Source organism: Bos mutus, chromosome 7, assembly GCF_027580195.1.
Source record: "Bos mutus isolate GX-2022 chromosome 7, NWIPB_WYAK_1.1, whole genome shotgun sequence".
Lineage (NCBI taxonomy): Eukaryota > Metazoa > Chordata > Mammalia > Artiodactyla > Bovidae > Bos > Bos mutus.
This window is the reverse complement of record NC_091623.1, coordinates 47372734-47394947: the sequence shown is the minus strand read 5'-3', so window position 1 is coordinate 47394947 and position 22214 is coordinate 47372734. Positions and strand designations below refer to the sequence as shown.

At 48.3% G+C, this 22214-nt stretch overlaps 1 protein-coding gene across 1 annotated transcript in view; it reads left to right on the top strand.

Annotated features, from left to right (window-relative positions):
* Positions 1-22214, top strand: part of SUGP1 (SURP and G-patch domain containing 1) — a 32122-nt gene that overhangs the window by 1433 nt on the left and 8475 nt on the right. Inside the window, exons 2-8 of the mRNA XM_005898286.3 lie at positions 1418-1589; positions 4921-5021; positions 6705-6905; positions 8965-9088; positions 9384-9484; positions 10363-10486; positions 17526-17881. Coding sequence (XP_005898348.1) covers positions 1418-1589; positions 4921-5021; positions 6705-6905; positions 8965-9088; positions 9384-9484; positions 10363-10486; positions 17526-17881 — 1179 coding nt within the window. The remainder of the gene's footprint in view (positions 1-1417; positions 1590-4920; positions 5022-6704; positions 6906-8964; positions 9089-9383; positions 9485-10362; positions 10487-17525; positions 17882-22214) is intronic.

Sequence of the window (22214 nt, the reverse complement as noted above, 5' to 3'; positions counted from 1 at the left end):
CCAGCTCTTTATCCTTCTGGTTTTAGCTTAAATGTCCCCTCTTCTAAGGGCTGTTTTCTGGCTGCCTTAGCTCTGTAGGTGTTCCTCTGTTATTCCTTCTCACCATTTTTTGTTTGTTTCCATCAGAGAGCTCTTAGGATTTTGCAGCTACTTTCTTGTTATAAGTCTGTTGTATCCTCAGCCAGAGGTGAATCACACATGAGCAGAGCTCCATCTGTCTTGTTTAGCACCAAGTACAGCAGCCAGTGCATAACTCAGTAAATGCTTGCTAAATCAACGAACAGATGTGTGACTGTGAATGAATGTCAGTCTGAATGCCCGTTGCTGCAGGCAGCAGCACCTGGGCCGCACCATGTAGCAGCTGCTGGGCGTGTTTGTGGAGCTAAGGTGATTTCTTTCTTTCTTTTTTTTTTTTAATTTATTTTTTATTGAAGTATAGTTGAATGGCAATGTTGTGGTTATTATTGCCGTACAGCATAGTGATTCAGTTACACGTATACGTATACACATTCTCTTCCATGTTCTTTTGCGTTATATCACAGGATATGAATATTCTTGCCTGTGCTGTACAGTAGGGCCTTGTTCTTTATGTATTCTGTACGTATGAGTTTGCATCTGCTAACCCCAAACTCCGAATCCAAACACCAGTCTCTTCTCTATGTCCCTGATTCTGTTCCTGTTTCATAGATAGGTGCACTTCTGTCATATTTAAGATGTCAAGTAGAAGTGATATCATATGGTATTTGTCTTTCTGACTTCACTGAGTATGATAATCTCTGGTTGTATCCATGTTGCTGCAAATGGCGTTATCTTACTGTTTTTTATGGCTGAGTAATGTTCCATTGTACACATGTATGACAACTTTATCTGTTCATTTGTCAGTGGGCATTTAGGTTGTTTCTGTGGCTTGGCTATTGTGAATAGTGCTGTTATGAACATAGGAGTTCATGTATCTCTTTGAATTATAGTTTTGTCTCGATACATGCCCAGGAGTGTTATTGCCAGAGCATATTTTTAGTTTTCTGAGAAACCTCCATACTGTTTTCCATAGTGGCTGCACTAGCTTTCATTCTCACCAACAGTGTGGTAAGGTTCCCCTTCCCCACACCCTCTCTAATATTTGTTTTCTGTAGACTTTTTTTTTTTTAAATACTCCTCCCCAAAAATGGGGCTGGCTTTGTCTCCAAGAATGGAGGGATGTGTGCTGCAATGTGGCCACAAGAAAGGAGGAAAGGAGGGATTCTGTAGACTTTCTAATGGTGCCCATTCTGAGTGGTGTGAGGCAGTACCTCGCTGTAGTTTTGATTTGCATTTCTCTCATAGTTAGCAGTGTTGGGCATCTTTTCATGTACCTGTTGGTCATCTGTATTTCTTCAGAGCAAAGGTGATTTCTGATGTTCTTCTTTTCCCGCCCCAGGAAAGGCTAACCGGTGGTTTGGGGTTGCTCCTCCCAAGTCTGGAAAAATGAACATGAACATCCTTCACCAAGAGGAGCTCATTGCTCAGAAGAAACGGGAAATTGAAGCCAGAATGGAGCAGAAGGCCAAGCAGAACCAGGCGGCCAGCCCTCAGCCCCCGCATCCTGGCGAGTAAGTCTGCCCTGAAGCTGGGTTAGGGTCTTAGAAGGTCACCAGCAGAGGGTTTTGCTTGTGAGAGCAGTTGGGATGTTACTGCATCTGACTCCAACCTGATGATGCAAGGAGGGCCACAGGTTCACTCTTTTAGGAGGCTCAGTGTGGCAGGAGAGAAACACAGGGTGTGTGGGATCCCGGAGGACGGCTGCCACCTCTTTCAGTCCGTGGTTATTTACTGCTGACATTTGTGGGCCAGGGACCACGAGTATAACCCAAAGCAGAAACCCAGATTCCATCTCTGCCCTTACGGGGCTCACAGCCTACTAGCAAGGAGGAGTCCCACTTACACGCCTGAGCTGATGGTAGGTAATGCAAGGCATTGTGCTCCCAGATGCAGAAGAGACTGCATGCTGAAGGCCCAGGCAGAGCCGGCCCTTTGAGGACGCAGGAAAGGGCTGCAAAGGCCAGGAAGGGAGGTGAGCCCGTGTGTGTCAGGCACCCCGAGCTGCTGCACCAAAGGGGCTGTTTCGGAGTCAGATGAGAGGTAGTTTGAGCAGGGTTTCCTCCTGACTGTTCTGAGAGACTCTGTAGGCACCCAAGAGTTTTGAGCAGCAGTGATGTGATCAGGGTGACAAGATCTCCATGCTGGAGACTGATGGAAAGACAAGTCCCTTCCTCTGTGGTCTGAAATGTGGAGCATATTGTTCAGTCACTAAATCATGTTCAACCCTTTTGTGACCCCATGGACTGTGCCCACCAGGCTCCTCTGTCCATGGAATTTCCCAGGCAAGAATACTGGAGTGGGCTGCCATTTCCTTCTCCAGGGGATCTTCCCAACCCAGGGATTGAACCTGTGTCTCCTGCAAGTGGATTCTTTACCACTGAGCCACCAGGGAAGCCCATGAGCATGTTAGTCCCGCACTGAAGCTTTGTTCCAGCGCCCACGTTTTCTAAGAGTCCGTGGCTCCTCCCCAAAGGAGAGACTCCCCTAACAATGACTAATCTGCTTTCTGTCTGGGTGGATTGACCTGTTTTAGATGTTTCATGCGATATCTGGCCTTTTGTGTCTGGCTTCTTTCACTGGACATAATGTTTTCAAGGTTCATCACTGTGTAGCTGTGTCAGGACTTCACTCTCTTTTTTTTGGAGTGAATAATATTCCGTTGTATGAATGGACTGTGTATTGTTTACATGTCATCAAGAGCCATCATTCAACACCTGTGTAATACCCCCTGTTGTTTGTTACGGGTAGTTTTCACGTGGGATTCAGTTGTTGGCATGCTGTTCCCCACAGTGGGTTGGTTTGGTTTTTTTTAAAGCCATTGTGCAGCTCGCGCAATCTTAGTTACCCAGTCAGGGATTGAACCTGGGCCCTCAGCAGTGAAAGTGCAGGGTCCTGACCACTTGACTGCCAGGGGATTCCCTCCAAAGTGTTCTCTTGTCATTCATTGTCCCTGCCTCTTTCTGTCCCTCCTGTGGGAGGTGTACGCAGCGTGAGGACAGGGCCAGGGTCACTAGAAAGCTCCGCTTGTTTAACGCCAAGGCTGGTTATCAGTGGGTCTTTCTTTCACATAAAACAACTTTTGTTGCCTTCGCTCTCTTTTAACTTTAAAGATAATGCATATATGTGGTAGAAAAACTGGGAAGTAGAGGGAAAAATAAAATCATTGTAACTCTGCAGCTCACAGGCAAGTGCTGGTTGCTTTTTGATGGATTTTTGTAAACTTTTCCAGTCAAATACATGTTGACATAAGTAGGACCATGCTGCAGATACTGTTGTACGTCTCGCCTTTCTGTTTTTCACTTATCGTTGTGCTTGGTGGTTTTATTTATAAAACTTGAGCTTTCCAGGACCATTCCATCTGCTCTATGGATGTCCTGTAATTTATTTAACCAGCGCCCCTTGTTGACTTATTTTTTTTCCTCTTTTCTTTCATTAGAACAGATTTCTAGGAGGCTAGAACTTTATTTTAAAGGAAAAAATTCAGACCTGTGGGCTCCTTGAGCTTTTATCAGTTATTGAGTGTGTCTGTATGATGAGCATGGCTCTGAAAGCGCATGTGAGGAGTTTCTGAGGCTGGAGCAAGACAGTATGTTGTAGTAAAAGATGAAAGAAGTAGAATACATAACCGTGATAACAGCTTTATTTCCTTCTATTTCTAATTAAGGATAAATCAAAGAAGTATACCAAACTGTTTGAGTGACCCTTGTGAGGCGAGGAGACTTTTGGGGGGTTTTCTCCTTGCTTTCTATATTTCTGTTTTTTTTCCAGATTCCCATTTGCTCGTAGTGAGCCTCCATCACTTTTTGCTCAGCTGCATCCCACTCTTTGTGACCCTGTGGACTGCAGCCTTCAAGGCTTCTCTGTCCCTGGGATTCTCCAGGCAAGAACTCTGGAGTGGGTTGTAATTTCCTTTTCCAGGGCATCTTCTGACTCAAGGATCTGAGCCTGCATCTCCTGTGTCTCCTTTCAATGGCAAGCGGATTCTTTACCACTGAGCCACCAGGGAAGCCCACTATAACTTTATGATAAGGGTTTGCTTTTGTGTTCCGTTAAAAATACATTTTCTTTTTCAAAATAAAACGTACTTGGGACTTCCCTGGTGATCCAGTGGATGTGACTTCACTTCCCAGTGCACGGAGTGCAGGTTTGATCCCTGATCAGGGAACCAAGATCCCACTTGCCCTGCGGCCAAAGAGCCAAAAGCGTAAAACAGAAGCAATATTTAACAAATTCAGTAAAGACTGTGAAAATGGTCCACGTTAAAAAAGTCTTTAAAAAAATAAAACATGCCCTTTGTAAAAATGAAACAGTAATAAGAGTGTAAAATTTCTCTCTAATTCTCCCACCAAGAGATTTCTTTGGCTATTTTCTTGGACACATGTGAAATCCACAGAAGTGCTGACTGACCTCAGCCCAGAACTGTGGTCACACACAGGTATAGACACAGGCCCTGCCTTTGGGAACCATACAGTTTGGCTGGTAGGACAGATACGGGAGCCAGCGAAAGCCCAGATGACTCGTTAACAATAGGTACGGCAGGTGCTGCGTGGGAGCAGGGCAGGTGCTTCTGAGCCGTCTTGTTGGGGAAGCCTTTGAACCCAAAGGGTCAGCACGCAGATAGAGACAACTTCAGCACAGGTAGCATCCCATTGACTAGTAGAACCAGCTTGTTCGAGCTGACTTCTCTGAAGGCCGCTCCCTGCACTCTGTGGGCCCCCAGCATCTTCGGGGGTCCATTTGGGGCCCCCTTAGAGAACAGTGGTGGGGGTAGGACAGGCCGATGCGTTGTACACCCTGCCTCCTCTCAAGGCTTATCCTCTCTGTCCTCTGCCTCCGGTCTAGAATTGCAAACGTACACAACTCTAACGTTTCCAACAAGTTTGCCAACGACGGCAGCTTCTTGCAGCAGTTTCTGAAGTTGCAGAAGGCACAGACCAGCACAGGTAAGCGCGGTCCCCCCCTGCCCTGTGTCACCGCCTCCTAGAGTTACCCCTGCTGACTCTCCCCCCAAAGGGTCCTCGGTGCCTTGAAAGTTGGCAGGTCCCACCTCAGCCTCGTTCCTCTCACCCCTTGTTCACTGAGCACCTTCGTTCTGCTTGTTCTCACAGGAAGTGCCCAGGGGAGAATGCAGACCCTGCCATTGAGGTGCTTACCCACAAGACCTAGAGGCAGATAAGCCAGGTTTCTATTTGGGGAGGGGGTGGTGGGGGCCAGAACTCAGCACACCTGAGGGACTGTGGCTTGAGTTAGAGAGGTAGCTGCAGTGTAAGGAACAGGGCCTCCTTCTGTAGGTGGTGAGGGGCCGCTTGGCCCACAGGAGCTGTGTGGGAAACGCCAGGTGTCAGAATCTCCACCTGTGGGAGTCCACCCACGACTATGGTTGTTCACTTTACTAGTCTCATTTTTTTTAAATTTCTTTTATTTACTTACTCGTTTGTTTATTTTTGGCTGCGCTGGGTCTTCATTGCTGCGCTCGGGCTTTCTCTAGTTACGGCAGGTGGAGGCTCCTCTCTGGTTGCGAGTCACATGCTTCTCATTGCAGGGGTTTCTCCTGTTGCAGAGCACAGGCTATAGGGCCACTCGGGCATCAGTGGCTGCAGAGCATGCGTATGGGCTCTAGAGTACAGGCTCAGTAGTTGGGGCACACTGGCCCAGCTACTGCCCATGGTGTGTGGCATCTTCCCAGACGAGGGATTGGATCTGCGCCTCCTGCATTGACAGGTGGATTCTAAACCACTGGACCACCAGGGGAGCCCCGCTAGTCTCGTGTTTACTATAAGGAAGTTACTGGTGAAACAGCTGACTCTGGACTTCTGTCAGGTTTCCCAGCTAACAGCTAGAAAAGTTAACCCAAGGCCAAGTTTGCCCACAGAGAGGGAGGAAGGGCTATAAGAGCCCTTCACCGCAGGGTCTCAGGCCATGAATTGTGGTTGAAAAGTCCCAAATAGGCTAGCTCCTGCCCGCTACTGCTAGCTCCTGCCCGCAGCAGTCAGAGGGGGTGGGTGGACGCTGTATGGGGGATTCGGGTCTTATCCTGAAGAGTTGCTGTATCACTAGTCTGTGGATGGTGGAGAAGGCAATGGCACCCCACTCCAGTATTCTTGCCTGGAAAATCCCATGGACGGAGGAGCCTGATGGGCTGCAGTTCATGGGGTTGCGAAGAGTCAGACACGACTGAGCGACTTCCCTTTCACTTTTCACTTTCATGCTTTAGAAAAGGAAATGGCAACCCACTCCAGTGTTCTTGTCTGGAGAATCCCAGGGACAGCGGAGCCTGGTGGGCTGCCATCTATGGGTCGCACAGAGTCAGACACGACTGAAGCGACTTAGCAGCAGCAGCAGCAGTCTGTGGATACGGGTGTCAGAGCTACCTACCGCCAGAGTTGCCGCTTGCAGAGGCCTGGGCTGGGTGACCCCTATAGGTTGTTTCTCTCGAGGTCTCGAGGGTCCTCATCTGTAAGTGGGGGTGGCATCTTCCCTGAGTGCTTCTGAGCACCCACTGTCTGCCAGTGCTGTGCTGGAAGCTAAAGAGCCCAGCCAAGGGGGACTCGGGGCCGTTCAGGCAGGAAGACAAGGAAACCTGCACCACAGACCTTGAGTGTGGGTCTCCCTCCTTGTATCCCAAGATGCTCCCCCCAGCGCACCCACTGCCCCGCCTCGTGTGCTCCCCCGCACCGGGAAGAGGCCCCCCCTCATCAGTAGCCCGCTGGGCCAGGTGAAGAACTACATGCACGCCAAGCAGCTGCCTGTGGCCAGCCGCCCGAGTGTCTTCCAATCTCCTGATGAGGACGACGAGGAGGACTATGAGCAGTGGCTGGAGATCAAAGGTAAGGTGCCAGGGCTGCTGCCCACCGTCCACAGCTGCTCTTCCAGCTCCACAGGCAGGCTCCATGGTCCCGGGGAAAGCACAGCCGGCTGTGGGTTGCTCGGGGTGTGGTCAGGGCGTTGCCACCAGGCCTCCAGGCTGAGCCAAGGGTCAGAGTGAGGCCCTTCAGGATGAGGGAGGTGAAGGAAGAGGTGAGGAGTAGACCATGGGGAGCCTGGAAGGGCTGCAGAGTGCGGGCTTCTTCCTGGGAGCTGTTTGGCTCATTGTCCACTTTTGTGGGGGCTGGTCTCATGGTGGGGTGGCGTTCTCAGGGGAGTGTGCACTTGTGCACTCCTCATCCAGTTCTAGAAGAGGAGCTCCTCAGTGTGGGTTAACTGTCTCCACTAGTTTGGGCCAGAGGTGTGAGCACAGGGGTTGGGAAGTGCTCTCTCCAGTCCAGCGCAGGATGGTCATTGGCCTTAGCTGAGCCAGTTCAGGCCCGTGGTGGAGGAGGGCGGGGAGGGGGCTGGTGGCGGCACTCCCAGTGCGCCCAGCCATGTCCGTATTCAGAATGAGATGGGGTGCCACCTGAGCTACGTGGATCCCAGCCCTGGGCCTCCAGGGTGGCTGGTGCAGTCACGCCCCTGACAGTGAGGACAGACTGAAGTGACCATGCCATCATGTTGTGACAGCCTCTAGACGTCTTGCTCTGGGTGAGGTGCTGACTTCAGGCCTTGCATCTGAACAGAGCAGTGGCCAGCCTCGAACCCTGGAGCTGTAGTCAGAATGGAGCCAGTGAATGTGGTGTTTCCTCTGAGAGGTGCCCTGGCAGTCCCAGAGGTACCCTGCTGGGAACTGCCAGTTTAGGAGGGACAGTGGGTGCCTCAAGGCCCTTGAGACCTATTGTGGCCTGCTATTGATTTAACCTCAGAGAAGCAACTGCGCTTATAAAGTAACCAGGTTAGGATCGTTGCCAGGCACGTGGCAGGAGGGTGAGGCTGAGGGGAAGGTGGGCGCGAATGTCCCTGAGACCTCTTATAGGTCCTCTTGTAGGCCCTTCTTGGCCACACCTTGTACCACTCCTCTCTCCCAGCTCCTCCCGAGCTTCCTGGCAGTACAAGCAACAAGGAGAAAGAGAGAGGCCACAGACTCAGTGTCTCGCCCCATTGCCAGGAGAAGCAAACGTTCCTAAGCACTGACTGACATCAAGAAATTTCTCCTGGGAGCTCTCGTATGAGGGATTCAAGCTGTATGAAACAGGCCAGCAATAAATACAGAAGCAAGTTCCATGTGGCTCGAAGTAGAGGTCAATACAAATACAGAAATATATTTTTTAGTCTGGTTCACTGTAAATGCCCTGAGGTAACAATTAAGTCCATCGCAGTGAGCCCCCCTAGCTCCCAGATGTTAGTCTGGAAACACACTTTCTTACTCACGGATGCCAGGACTTGTGGAGAATGGCTGGCACTCAGTCTGGGCAGGAAGTGTCTGACATGTCCCAGAAGCGCCCTTTCCCAGCAGATAGCAAGGAGGCAGGCAGAGACTCCTGGGGCCATGCCTGCAGGCCTTAGGAGCCAGTCTGAAGAAGCTCCACCAGCCACAGAGGGGAAGATGGAGCTTCTGTGATGACATGAATTGCATTGGATTGAAACCTACCCGTGTCTTTCAATCATAGTTTATAGTGATATTTAAAAAAAAAATATCATCTTTGAAGGATGAAAGGGAACTAATATATTGTACTGAAATATAAAGAATTAAGTCATGTAAATAAAAGAATTGAGCATTCCAAAAAAGGGGGGGCAAGCTGGCTCTGTTTTCCGACATCTCCCTGCCAGCCTGGTAACTGGCTTGGCCTTTGGGAGGCTCACACACTTTTCTCCCCCCTTTGCGTGTCTCACAAAGGCTGTCTAGACCGACTCACCCTCATCATGGTGCTTTTGTGTATGGGCCAGGACTCCCAACAGCCTCCCGCATTTCACCCTCTTTTCCCCACCCCTCTGTCCTTGTGGTCCATAGAGAGAGTGTGCCTGTTGACTGTGGGGTGTGTGAGTTGAACCCCAGTACTGACAGCCTCCTTAAAGTTTCACCCCCAGAGGGAGCCGAGACTCGGAAAGTGATAGAGAAATTGGCCCGCTTTGTGGCAGAAGGAGGCCCCGAGTTAGAAAAAGTAGCTATGGAGAACTACAAGGATAACCCGGCATTTTCGTAAGTATTTCTGGGAGGGGAAGGCCACTGGTACTTAATGTTCTTGCCACACGTTAGTACATGCCCACATTCTTATGAGGCCCGGGGCTGGGTGCTTACTTGCGTGGGCCAGATACCACTTTGTATTCACAACGGAGATTGCCAGGGGCTCCAGTGTGGAGACTTACTTTTGGGCCCCGTGAAGGCGTCTCTGCTCACCAGCTTGCTTTTGCACACCATGTCTTCAGAAGCTGCATGGGCCCACCCATCCTTGTTGCTCATTTTCTACTCTCTGTTCTGTAAAACTCCTCTCCAGGTTTTTGCATGATAAGAATAGCAGGGAATTCCTCTACTACAGAAAGAAGGTGGCTGAGATAAGAAAGGAAGCACAGAAGTTGCAGGCAGCCCCTCAGAAAGGTAGGTGGGCGAGGGGGGTGGGAAGTTCTGGGGAGGCGTGTAGACAAACCACACCCCATGTGGACTTGGGGTCCTTTCCTGGAGCCCTCCTGGCATGGGGTGGCGCTGACAGTGCAGGTTTGTGCCCTCCCAGGCAGCTGGGGTCATGCTGGGACTAGCACTGGTTGCCATTGCTCCGAGGAGTGGGGAAATGTAAGGGTCGAGGTGAAGATCAAGGGCATGTCCAGGAGCTCAGCTCCTGGGAAGTGCATGCAGGGAAGAAACGCTTGCCCCTTGGTTCATGGTCATTTTCACAAGTGCTTATGGGCACCTGCGGCATGCTGGGCACCGAGACACAAATGCAGTGCCTGACACTTGGCAGGGGTGGGCGGTGGAGTGAGGGGCCAGGAGACGGAGACAATTAGCTGGTTAGAGGGTGGTGGGATGACTGTCAGGGGAAGGGGGATGCTGTCTGGTCTCCAGCTGGGATGAAGTGAGGCCCCAGCCAAGTGCTGGTGGGTAGCAGGGGCCTTGATCTGTAAGCCGAACGTGGGCCGCATCCCCCCACATTACCTGGGCGGCTCCCATCAGAAAGGCCGAGATGGGGCTTCCTGTCTCCAGCCTGGACCAGGCCACCCCTCACCTTCTGTTCCCACCATCCCAGTGTGTGGTCCAAAACCCTCAGACCTATGGGGTGGGAAGGGGTGGAGCATGGGGGGGTGGAGGCTCAAGATATTATTAATTTTGCTTGGTTCCAGTACAGTAATCTGATTCCCATTTGCCTGTTTTTCTTTGTATTGTTCCTAAAATAAACCCCTCTTGTTTCCCGTGGGGTTCTTAGCAGAAATTAGGCTGTTGGGTGTGGTGAGTTGAGCTCAGTACTGACAGCCTGCTTAAAGTTTCACCCCCAGAGGACGAAGAGGTCAAGAACCTCGCAGAAAAGTTGGCCAGGTTCATAGCGGATGGGGGTCCCGAGGTGGAAACCATTGCGCTCCAGAACAACCGTGAGAACCAGGCATTCAGGTAAGGGGGAGCACCCACTGCGGGTGGTAAACTCTCACCCTAGTCATAGCTTCCCTGCTGAGAAAATGGGGTCGGTATACTACTGAGACGCTCTAGGATCCCATGGCAAGAGGTTGGCAGAGCCAGACCCAGGTCCAGGAGTTTCTGATCACAGAGTTCAGCCCTGCTACCCCATCGGCATTCTCCAAGTGCACATTGGTTCTTGAGTCATCCCTGAGCCAGGTGTGTGAGGGCCTTTGGAGCCTTCTGTTCTCTGGGAGCCTCGTCGAGAAAGTCTCTAGCACTTGTCTTGCTCTTTTTGTAGCAGAATAGGCTGGGCTCTCAAAGAGAAACTAACAGGCTTGTGGTTCGCTGTGTGCATCCTCTCATCTGTACAGCAAGGGAGATGATAGGAGAGTGGGGAACGTGGTACCTCAGGCTCTGGGGCGGGCGGACCACAGCCTGTGTGCATGGTCCACAGAGCATGCAGGACAAGCAGCCGGGCCTCGCTGCTGTCCCCAGCCATGACACCACACGCCACCCCCTCAGGCTGGGTCTGTGCTCACCCACTGCCATTCTTTGGGTGGGTTCAGCCCCTGCTCTTTATGGGGGCAGGCTGCTGGGTGGCAGGATGTTGGGTGGGGTAGGGTGGTCACTGCTGCAGGGAGGGGCCAGGCAGAGGTTTGTGAGGTGGGCACTGAAGCCATTGTGAGGGTGATGCCCCCTCGAGGACACTTTGGGCCACAAGTAACACAGGTTCCTACTCAGTCAGTGAGGAGATGCGATGGCACTCGTAACAAAAAGTGTCGGAGCAGCAGCCATCTGGGCTGGTTGATTCAGCAGCTCTAGACGCCATCAGGGACACAGGAAGAAGGAAGCAGGAGTGGAGGCTGGGCAGGCGGCCAGTCGCATCTACCACACGTGAGGCAGCATGAGCTAGACACGGAACACTGAAGGGCGTCTGGAGGGACTGCCATGCAGGAGTGATGCGGCAGAGATGGTGGAGGTGCAAGGCGAGTGTCAGTGCAGATGGGCCGCGGAGCCGGGCAGGGCTCAGTCCCAGAGGGCTCAGGCTCATTGAGAGCCTTTGGAGGGTCTGCACAGGGAGTCAGGGTCAGCTGTGCTTCAGCGTCATCTGGCCACAGCTGTGGAGGGTGGTCAGACCCAGCAGGTTGGGACACATTGGGGCACGGGGGAGCCATCAGGTGGGGCGGAGGAGGACTGCTGAGAGTTCAAATGTCCCTGTGAGGGGTACCCAGGCATCTGGGAGCTTTCATGGGGGCCATGGGGCGTTCAGGTCTAGCGCTCAGAAGACCCAGGGTCTCCTCACAGTGTAGTGATACCAGCTGCTGCTCTGCAGTGTTCAAACCAGTGTTACTTAGCAATCCATCACTACATCTTTTTTCCCTTCCTTCACATAAGTAAGTTCATTTATTTCAGTAGGAAACTTAGTGTCCAATCACTCATCATGACTAGAGCTGACTAAAAATCTATTGCAGGCAAAGTGGGTGAGGTAATGGGATTCTGTACAAAGCCTCCAGCCCAGGTGGCTCTCCCTGGTCAGAGGGTTCCTAGGCTCAGCAGCTCCAGCTGAGCCTTTCCTGTGGGGTCAAAGCCAAGAGACATTATCACCACAAGTGACTCCAGGCCCGCCCTGTGGCTGTTGCCCTTTGGGCAGGCATTGCTGGCAGGCATGCAGCTTGTGGGTAGTGACAGGGTGGCCGCTGGGGATGAGGGGCATGAGAGCCCGGGGGTGTCTGGCAGGGAAGCAGCTGAAGGTGACTCTTGTGGTCTGGGGGAGCTCATTTCCACACCAGAGCTGATCCACGGTCAGCACTCCCCGAGTTGGAGAAAGCATAAGCAAGGAAGGATCAGGGGTCTGGGCCGGCGTAAGACATGCAGGTTCACACCAAGCAGACGGTTTCCTCGCCCCTTGGTGTGGAAAGGGGGTGGGGGTCAGGTGCAAGGCAGCTCCTCTCACCCCCACATCTAACAGTCATCTGGTGTTCCTGCTGCTCTTGGTCCTTTGCTGTTCTCCTGATTTCTGAGGAGCTCTGTGTTTTGGGAAACATAATAGCTATGCTCATCTGTGGAGAAGCTGGAAATACCTGTTCCTTTGACCAGTCATCCCACTTCTGAGATGCCATCCCCAGAAATAATGTTACATATAGCACTGTCGTAAGTCATGAAAAATTAGTAACACAACGAATGTCTAGCCCCAGAGGGCTAAACCCAGTGTAATCTTGGCCATCGGAAGTCACGCTGTTGAAGGCGGCGGCAGCCAGCAAATCTCAAGCCATGTGTGGCTCTTAACACATCACCTGGGTGAACCATGTTCTTCACAGCAGCCTGGCTTGTTGGCCTTCAACCCGTGAGGGAACCAAGGAGGCCGGTCTGCGGAGATGCCTTCACTACCATGCCATGCTGCAGTCTAATGGGAAAGCCATATGTTGTTGGGTTAAGAAACTTAAAAAAAAAAAATCAGGATATGGAAAATAGAATCACACCTCTGTTCAAATATAACTCCACTGAAAATAAGTCTGGAAGGAAATACACCAAAGTGTTAACTTTGGTTAACTCTGCCCACTCCAACCAGAGGGGTCTTTGTTGTAAAATCCCCTGCACTTGTGCCCAGGGCCCACAGTGAGCAAGGACTCTCCTTGCAGACAGGCTTACCATGGGGGGCTTGTGGGTGCTGCCTCTCAGAGCAGCTCTGAGGAGACGCAGCAGGAGCCATCAGCTGAGGCCAGGAAGAGGCAGGCCTGTGAGCCTAGAGGAGACCCACTCCATTTGGCACTGCCTCCCTGCCCCAGTGGGTGAATTCCCCAGTCTGCTTTTCTTGGAAAAATCAGATTGCTTTAAATCCATGTCCTGGTTGCCATGAGTCTTTTTTAAATCCAGCCATCTGCTCCCTTCCATCTTTGAACAACTTCTTGCTTTGGTCTCTTATATTTTAAGATGTTATTTTTGGAGCAGTTCTAGGTTCACAGCAGAATTGAGGAGAGGCTACAAACACTTCCTGTGTGCCCCCTTCCCTGACACACGCACAGCTTCCCTCGTTATCAACATCCCCACCAGAATAGTATATTTGTTACAATCAGTGAACCAGTATTGACATACCATAATCACCCAAAGTCTGTGGTTTACATTAGGGTTCACTCTTGGTGGTGTGTGTTCACTGGGTTTGGACAAATGTGTAATGACATGTGTCTGTCATTATATATTCAGAGTCTTCGTTCTCTCTGCCCTAAAATTCCCTGTGTTCTGCCTGTTCATCCCCTCTTCCTCCCCAACCCCTGGCGACCACTGATCTGTTTACTAATTCTAGTTTTGTCTTTTCCAGAATGTCATTTAATTGGAATCATAGTATGTTGCATTTTCAGATAGGCTTTCTTTACTTGGTAACGTGCATTTAAGGTTGCTCCGAGTCTTTTTTTTTTTTTCCCCATGTAGCTTGATAGCTCATTTCTTTTTAGCACTGAATAATTTTCCCTTGTCTGGATGTACCACCGTTTATCCATTCACCTCTTTCAGGACATCTTGGTTGCTCCCAAGTTTTTGCAGTTATGAATAAAGTTGCCTTAAACATCTGTATTCAAGGTTTTTATGTGGACATAAATTTTCAGCTCTTTATGTACCAAAAAGAGTGTTGGTTGGATTGTATGGCGTATTTAGTTTCGTGAGACACTGCCAAACTGTTCCAGAGTGGGCTGTACCTTTCGTGTTGCCCCCCAGCAATGAATGAGTTTCAGTTGCTCCATATCCATATCAACATTTGATGTTGTCGTGTTTTGGATTTTGGCCATTCTTATAGATATGTTGTGATAGTCGTTGTTTTGATTTGCATTTCTCTGATGACATGATGTAGAATATCTTTCCATAATGTTTATTTGCCATCTGTAAATCTTTGGTGTGGTGTGTGTTAAGGTCATTGACCTGTTTTTTATTGATATACTTGTTTTTTCTTTTTTTTTTTGCCTGCTAAGAGTTCTTGGTATATTTTGGGTAACAGTCTTTATCAGATGTGTCTTTCACAAATATTTCTCCCAGTCTGTGGCCTGTCTTCTCATACTCTTGACTTTGTCTTTTGGAGAGCTGAAGTTTTTAATTTTAATTAAGTCCAGTTTATCAACTGCTTTCATGGATCTTGTGCCTTTGATGTTGTATCTAAAAAGTCCTTGGCATACCCAAGGTTATGTAGATATCCTTCTGTGTTTTGTTTACAGATTCAGGTTTTACATTTAGATCAGTGATAAGCTTTTTGAGTTAATTTTTGTGAATGTGAAGCTTATACGGTCTGTCCAGTTTTTGTGTGTTTTTTGGCGTGTATCTGTCAGGTTTCAGCACTATCCCTTAGAAAGACTGTTTTTGCTCCATTGCATTGCTTTTGCTCCTTGGTCACAGAACCGTTGACTGTACGTGCCTGGGTCTGTTTCGAGCTCTTTATCCTGTTCTTTTGGCCTGTTTGTCCATTTTCTCTCCAGTCCCCCGCTGCCTTGATTACTATCAAGATAATACTGATTACTGACAAGATGATACTGGCTTTACAGGAAGCCCTGAAGTCAGGGAGTGTCAGTCCTCTGGCTTTGTTCTTCCTTTTCAGTATTGTGTTGGCTGTTGTGGGTCCTTTGTCTCTTTATATAAACTTTCAAATCAGTTTGTCAGTATGTACAGAATAACTGATTCCAACTGGAATTGCACTAAATCTGGAAATCAAGTTGAGAATAACTGACACCTTGACAACACTGAGTAACTTTCTATCTGTGAACATGGATTATCTCTTCATTTATTTAGTTCTTCTTTGAATTCATTCATCAGAGTTTTTTAGTTTTCCACATACAGATCTGGTACATATCCTGTTAGACTTACACCTGTGTATTTCGTTTGGGGAAATGCTACTGTAAATGGTATGATGTTTTTAATGTCAAATTCCATGTATTCGTTGCTGGTGTATAGGAAAGTGATTGACTTCTGTAGATTAAGCTTGTATCCTGGAGCCTTGCTATAATAGCTTATGAAGTTTTAGGGGGTTTTTTGGTCTATTCTTTTGTGTTTTGTTTTTTTTTTCCTGCACAGACGATCATGTCATATTTCTTCCTTCTCAATATACTTTCTGTTCTCTTTTCTCCTCTTACCGTATTAGCTAGAACTTTCTGTATGCTAATGAAAAGCATTGGCAAGGTGGGATATTCTTGGCTTGTTTCTCTTAGTGAAAAAGCATGAGGTTTCTCATCATTATGATGTTATTGGGTATTTTGGTAGATACTCTATCAAGTGGAACAAGTTTGCCTGTACTCCTAGTTCACTGAGAGTTTTCCTCATGAATGGGTATTAGATTTTGTTAAGTCTCAAGCTTTTTCTGCAGCAATTGATGTGATCATGGGGTTTTTCTTTTTTAGCCTATTGACCTGATGGATTACATTACTTGATTTTCAAGTGTTGAACCAGTCTTGCATGCCTAGAATGAATCCCACTTGGTTGTGGTGTATAATTCTTTTTTTACATTAATGGATTAGGTTTGCTAACATTTTATTGAGAATTTTGACATCTGTGTTCATGAGAGATGTTGGTCTATAGTTTTCTTATAATGTTGTCTGGTTTTGCTGTTAGGGTAATTGAATAACTTAAAAAGTATTCCGTCTGCTTCTCTCCTCTGAAAAGGATTGTACAGAATTGGTATAATTTCTTCTTTAAATATTTGGTAGAATTCACCAGGGAATTTAATTGGTTCACTTTCTTTAATAAAAATAGGCCTGTTCAGATTGTCTGTTTGTTCGTTTTGTGAGTGTTGGCAGGCTGTATCCTTCAAAGAATTAGCCTGTTTCATCTGGGTTATCAAGTTTGTGTGCATAGAGTTGTTCGTAGTAATCCATAGTATTTTTAAAGTCCATGGGATCTGTAGTGATGGCTGCCCTTTCATTTCTGTTGTTAGTAATTTGTGTCCTCTTTTTTTCTTAGCTTGGCTAGAAGCGTAATGATTTTATGATCTCTGTTTCTTTCAATTTTTACAAATGTTCCTCATCGAGTTTTCTGAAGGGCACACATGCTTGTACTGTGACCCAGAAATACAAAGAAGATGCCACAGGCTCCCCCATCCCTCCGTCCCACCCTGAGTACCAACATTAGCAGACCTGGGAGTCCTTCCATCCCTCTGGTGGCTCTCATGTAGAAATAGTCTGTGGATTTTTTTTCCTGCTAACTTTTACAAAAGGAATTTACAGTGCACTGGAGCCGCATGTTACTTCTGTAGTACAGCGTTGTGCTGTGACTGCCGTTCCAGGTTTGTGAGTGCAGATCTAGCCACTTCTTGTCAAGGGCTGTGTAATCTCTGCTCTGGACAGGCTTTGCTATATAGAACAGGGCTGTGACGCTCCCCTCCAGTATGGACTCTAGAGGTGGGACTGTTGGCTCAGTACATACAGAGCCTGAGAGATGCCAGGTGGGTGCAGACCTGCAGGGTCTGCCTGCTCTGAACCCAGCATCCTCTGCTCTGTACTTGGGGACCCACAGCTTCTGGCAAGGCTGTTAGTGAGCTGCCTGTCTGTTCCAGACTCCAGTGTCTTTGCTTTGTCTCTGTCCACTGTTGATGCCTCTCAAGGATGCATCAGAAAGGAGCACAGATGTGCCCAGCTGTCAGGTTTGGGTCAGAACCTGCCCTTTCTGGCACCAGGGGTCTCTCGCTACTCAGGAGTTCTTGGTTTGTAAGCACTGGTGCCTTCATCTAGGATGGCTGGGCAAGGTCTGAGAGAGCGTGCACCTTTTCCTTCAAAGCAGGGGATCAATGATAGTGTGACAGGCATCCAGTAAGGATAGGGTAGGGGCTTGGCAGGACCCTTAGCTCACAGGAACAGCATCATGAAAGGCTGTGGGCATGTCACCAGGGCCAGAAACCACTGAGACCTGGCAGGCAGGAGGTCATGGTAGAGCTCTATCGTGACACGACCCTGAAGTGACCCTGGCTGACCTGGGTATACCTTTGCAAAGCAAAGCCCGACCTTCTACCCTAAATCGGGTAGGGTCTGGGGCCCAACTACAGTCTGCCCCCTACTCTCTTTTGCAGCTTTCTATATGAACCCAACAGCCAAGGGTACAAGTACTACCGCCAGAAGCTGGAGGAGTTCCGGAAAGCCAAGGCTGGTCCCACGGGCACCCCCATGGCACCTGACCTCGGACTGAAGCGCAGATCTCCTCCTGAGACCCCGTTGGGGTCCACGCCCACTGCCACTGCCTGCCCTACCTCATCTGCCCCCCTGCCCACTGCCAACCCACCTGCCGCCGCCCCAGGGAAGCCGGCCACCACAGCCAACGTGAAGAGGAAGCGAAAGAGCCGGTGGGGGCCTGAAGAGGACAAGGTGGAGCTCCCGCCCGCCGAGCTGGCGCAGAGGGACGCGGATGCTGCTCCCTCGCCTCTGTCAGGTGGGCCAGCCCCTGTCTCAGCGTGCGGGGAGGCTCTGGCATCTGTCACTGAGCGTAGTGCTCTCAGGGTTCATCTGCATTGTAGCACACGTCACAGTTCCATTTGTTTCCATGGCTGAGTAGTAGTCCAGTGTATGATAGACAGCATTTTGTTTATCCATTCATCAGTTGTTCAGAAGCCTGAGTTGTTAAGAGGCTTTTTAGTTCCTCTTCACTTTCTGCCATAAGGGTGGTGTCATCTGCATATCTGAGGTTATTGATATTTCTCCCGGCAATCTTGATTCCAGCTGTGCTTCTTCCAGCCCAGTGTTTCTCATGATGCACTCTACATTTAAGTTAAATAAGCAGGGTGACAATATACAGCCTTGACATACTCCTTTTCCTGTTTGGAACCAGTCTATTGTTCCATGTCCAGTTCTAACTGTTGCTTCCTGACCTGCATATGGGTTTCTTAAGAGGCAGGTCAGGTGGTCTGGTATTCCCATCTCTTTCAGAATTTTCCACAGTTTATTGTGATCCACAGAGTCAAAGGCTTTGGCATAGTCAATAAAGCAGAAATAGGTGTTTTTCTGGAATCACTCTCTTGCTTTTTCGATGATGCAGCAGATGTTGGCAATTTGCTCTCTGGTTCCTCTGCCTTTTCTAAAACCAGCTTGAACATCTGGAAGTTCACGGTTCATGTATCGCTGAAGCCTGGCTTGGAGAATTTTAAGCATCACTTTACTAGCGTGTGAGTTGAGTGCAATTATGCGGTAGTTTGAGTATTCTTTGGCATTGCCTTTCTTTGGTGATTTTGATTACTTACTGCATATATGTAGGAGTGGAGTCACTAGGTCTTATGGTAATTCTGTAACTTACTGAGGAATTGCCAAACTGTTTTCTATAGCAGCTGCACCATTTTACATTCCCATCAGCCATGCACAAAGGTTTGAATTTCTTCACATTCTCACCTTATTATTTTAGCTATCCTAGTAAGAGTAAAGTGAAATCACAGTGTAATTTTGATTTGCGTTTCTTTAATGACTAATGGTGTTGAGCATCTTTTCATGTATTAATGGTTATTTGTATAGTTTAGTTAGAGAAATGTCTATTTTAGTCCTTTGCCCATTAAAAAAAAATTATTTATTTATTTTTGACTGCTCTGGGTCTTCATTGCTGTGCAGGGACCTTCTCTAGTTGGTAGCAAGGAGGGGCAACTCTTACTGTGGCATGCAGGCTTCTCGTTGTGGTCCTTCTCTGGCTGCAGAGCACAGGCTCTAGGGTGCGCGGGCTACAGTAGTTACAGCCATGGGCTTCTGTAGTTGTGCTGCACGGGCGTAGCTGCTCCAGGGCACGTGGGATCTTCCCAGAGCAGGGATCCAACCCATGTTCCCTGCGTCAGCAGGCCGATTATTAACCATTGGGCCACGGGAAGTCTGGCCCATTTTTTAGTTATTTGCCCTTTTGTTATTGAGTTGTAGGAGTTCTTTTTATGTTTTAGATACTAACTGCTATTGAGATACATGATTTGCAAATATTTTTTTCTAGTTTTATGGGCTGTATTTAAAAATAATTTTTTATTATTAATGTTCTCTTAATGTCCTTTGACACACAAAAGTTATAATGTTCAATTTATTTTTTCTTTTGTTGCCCACATCTGAAAGTCTTGAAGATATGCCTCTGTTTTCTTCTAAGGGTTTTTATACCGTCCTGGTAGCTCAGCTGGTAAAGAATGCTCCTACAATGCAGGAGACCCCAGTTTGATTCCTGGGTCAGGAAGAGTTTTATAGTTTTAGCTCATAAAATTGAGTTAATTTTTGTACATGATATGAAGTAAGGGTCCAGCTTCATTTCTTTGCACGTGGAGATCCCATTTCCCCAGTACCATTTGTCAAAGAGATTGTGATTCTTTCTCCACTGAATGGTCTCTCCACGCCTTGTCAAAAGTTCCCCAGATGCAGGAGTTCGTTCGGGGCTCTCTGTTCTATCACAGTGGCTGTGTGCTTCTCCTTATGCCAGCAGCACGCTGTTTTGATTATTATAGCTCTGTGGTAAAATGTTAAATCGGGAGTATCTGCTTTTCAACTTTGTTCTTTTTTAGGCTTTGGCTATTCTAGGTCCTTTGACTTTTTGTATGAATTTTCAGATGAGCTATTCCATTTCTGCAAAAAGCATTGTTGGGATTTTGATAGGGTCTGTATTAAATCTGTAGATTGCTTTGGGTAATATTGACATGTTAACATCTGAGTCTTCCAATCTGAGAAGTGAGATTGGAATCCAATCTGAGAACTGAGATTCCCTTCTGAGAATCTGGTTGGATGGCATCACTGACTCAATGGACATGAGTCTAAGAAGCTCCAGGAGCTGGTGATGGACAGGGAAGCCTGGCGTGCTGCAGTCCCTGGGGTTGCAAAGAGTTGGACACAACTGAGCGACTGGACTGAACTGAATCTGAGAACACAGGAGAGCTTTCCCGTTTGCATTTATTTGTTTATTTTTGGCTCTGCTGGGTCTTTTTTTGCTGTGCAGGCTTTCCTCTAGCTGCGGCAGGTGGGAGGGCTGCTCCAGTTGCAGCTGCTCCGCTTCTCACTGCGGCGGCTTCTCTCACTGCAGAGCCTGGGCTCCACCGTTGTTCCAGCTTCTCACTGTGGTGGCTTCTCTCACTGCAGAGCCTGGGCTCCACCGTTGCTCCAGCTTCTCACTGCGGTGGCTTCTCCCACTGCAGAGCCTGGGCTCCACCGTTGCTCCGGCTTCTCACTGTGGTGGCTTCTCTCACTGCAGAGCCTGGGCTCCACCGTTGTTCCAGCTTCTCACTGCGGTGGCTTCTCCCACTGCAGAGCCTGGGCTCCACCGTTGTTCCAGCTTCTCACTGCGGCGGCTTCTCTCACTGCAGAGCCTGGGCTCCAGGCGCACAGGTTTTGGTAGTTGCAGTTCGAGGGCTCTAGAGCACAGTCTCAATAGTTGTAGCTCACAGGCTTAGCTGCTTCTCGGCCTGTGGAATCTTCCCAGACCAGAGACTGAACCTGTGTGTCCTGCATTGGCAGGCAGATTCTTTACTACCAAGCCATCAGGGAACCCTTTTTATGTATCTTTTTAAGATTGCTGAATTCATGTATTACCATAACAGTCTTCAGGGTTTTCTAGATATATATAGATCATGTCATGTGCAAATAAGGATAGTTTTATGTCTCCCTTTCCAACTTGGATGCTTCTTACTGCTGTTTCGTGCCTGATTGCTCTAGTTAGGATTCACAGTACTGTGTTGAACAGAAGTGGTGAAAGCAGGCACTCCTGCCTGTTCCTAATTCTTAGGGGGAAAGCTGTTGGTCTTTCACCATTGAGTGTTATGATTGTGCTTTTTTTAAATAGCTGGCCCTTGTCATGTTGAAGAAGTTCCCTTGTCTTTACTGAGCATTTTTATCATGAGAGAGTGTTTGATTTTGTCAAATGCTTTTTCTACATCAATTGAAATGATCGTGTGGATTTTTTTCTGTTTCTATTAAAGTGGAGTATTGTGTTGATTGGTTTTTGTGTGTTGAACCACTCTTGCATTCCTGGAATAAATCCCAGTCTGTTATAGCAAATAATTAGTTTGACATGTTGATAGCCTTAGTTTTGCTAGTATTTTGTTGCAGATTTCTGCATCTTGACTCATAAAGATTATTGGTCTGTAGTTTTCTTATATTGTCTTAGTCTGCCTTTCATATCAGGGTAACACTGAGCTCATAGAATGAAGTAGAAAGTGTTGTCTACTTTTAATTTTTTTGGAAGAATTTGAGTAGCATTGGTGTTAAATCTCCTTTTAAATCTTGGGTAGAATTTACCAGTGACACCATCTGATTCTGGGCTTTTTTGGGGGGTTGGGGAGGAGAAGGTTGGGTATTGATTCATTCCCACTAGTTGTTATAATTCTGTTCAAGTTTTCTGTTACTTTTTGAGTTAGTTTTGGTAGTTTGTGCTGTTTAGTATTCTTTTATCATTCTTTTGTTTTTGTAAAGTCATTAGTAATACAGTGCTGTGCTTAGTCGCTCAGTGGTGTCTGACTTTTCGACCCCATGGACTTCAGCCCACCATGGGGATTCCATGGGGATTCTCCAGGCAAGAATACTGGAGTGGGTTGCCATGCCCCCCTCCAGGGATCAATCAGTTCAGTACAGTTGCTCAGTCGTGTCCGACTCTTTGCAACCCTGTGAATCGCAGCATACCAGGCCTCCCTGTCCATCAACTCCCGGCGTTTACCCAAACTCATGTCCATCAAGTCGGTGGTGCCATCCACCTCTGTCGTCCCCTTCTCCTCCTGCCCCCAGTCCTTCCCAGCATCAGGGTCTTTTCCAATGAGTCAACTCTTCACATG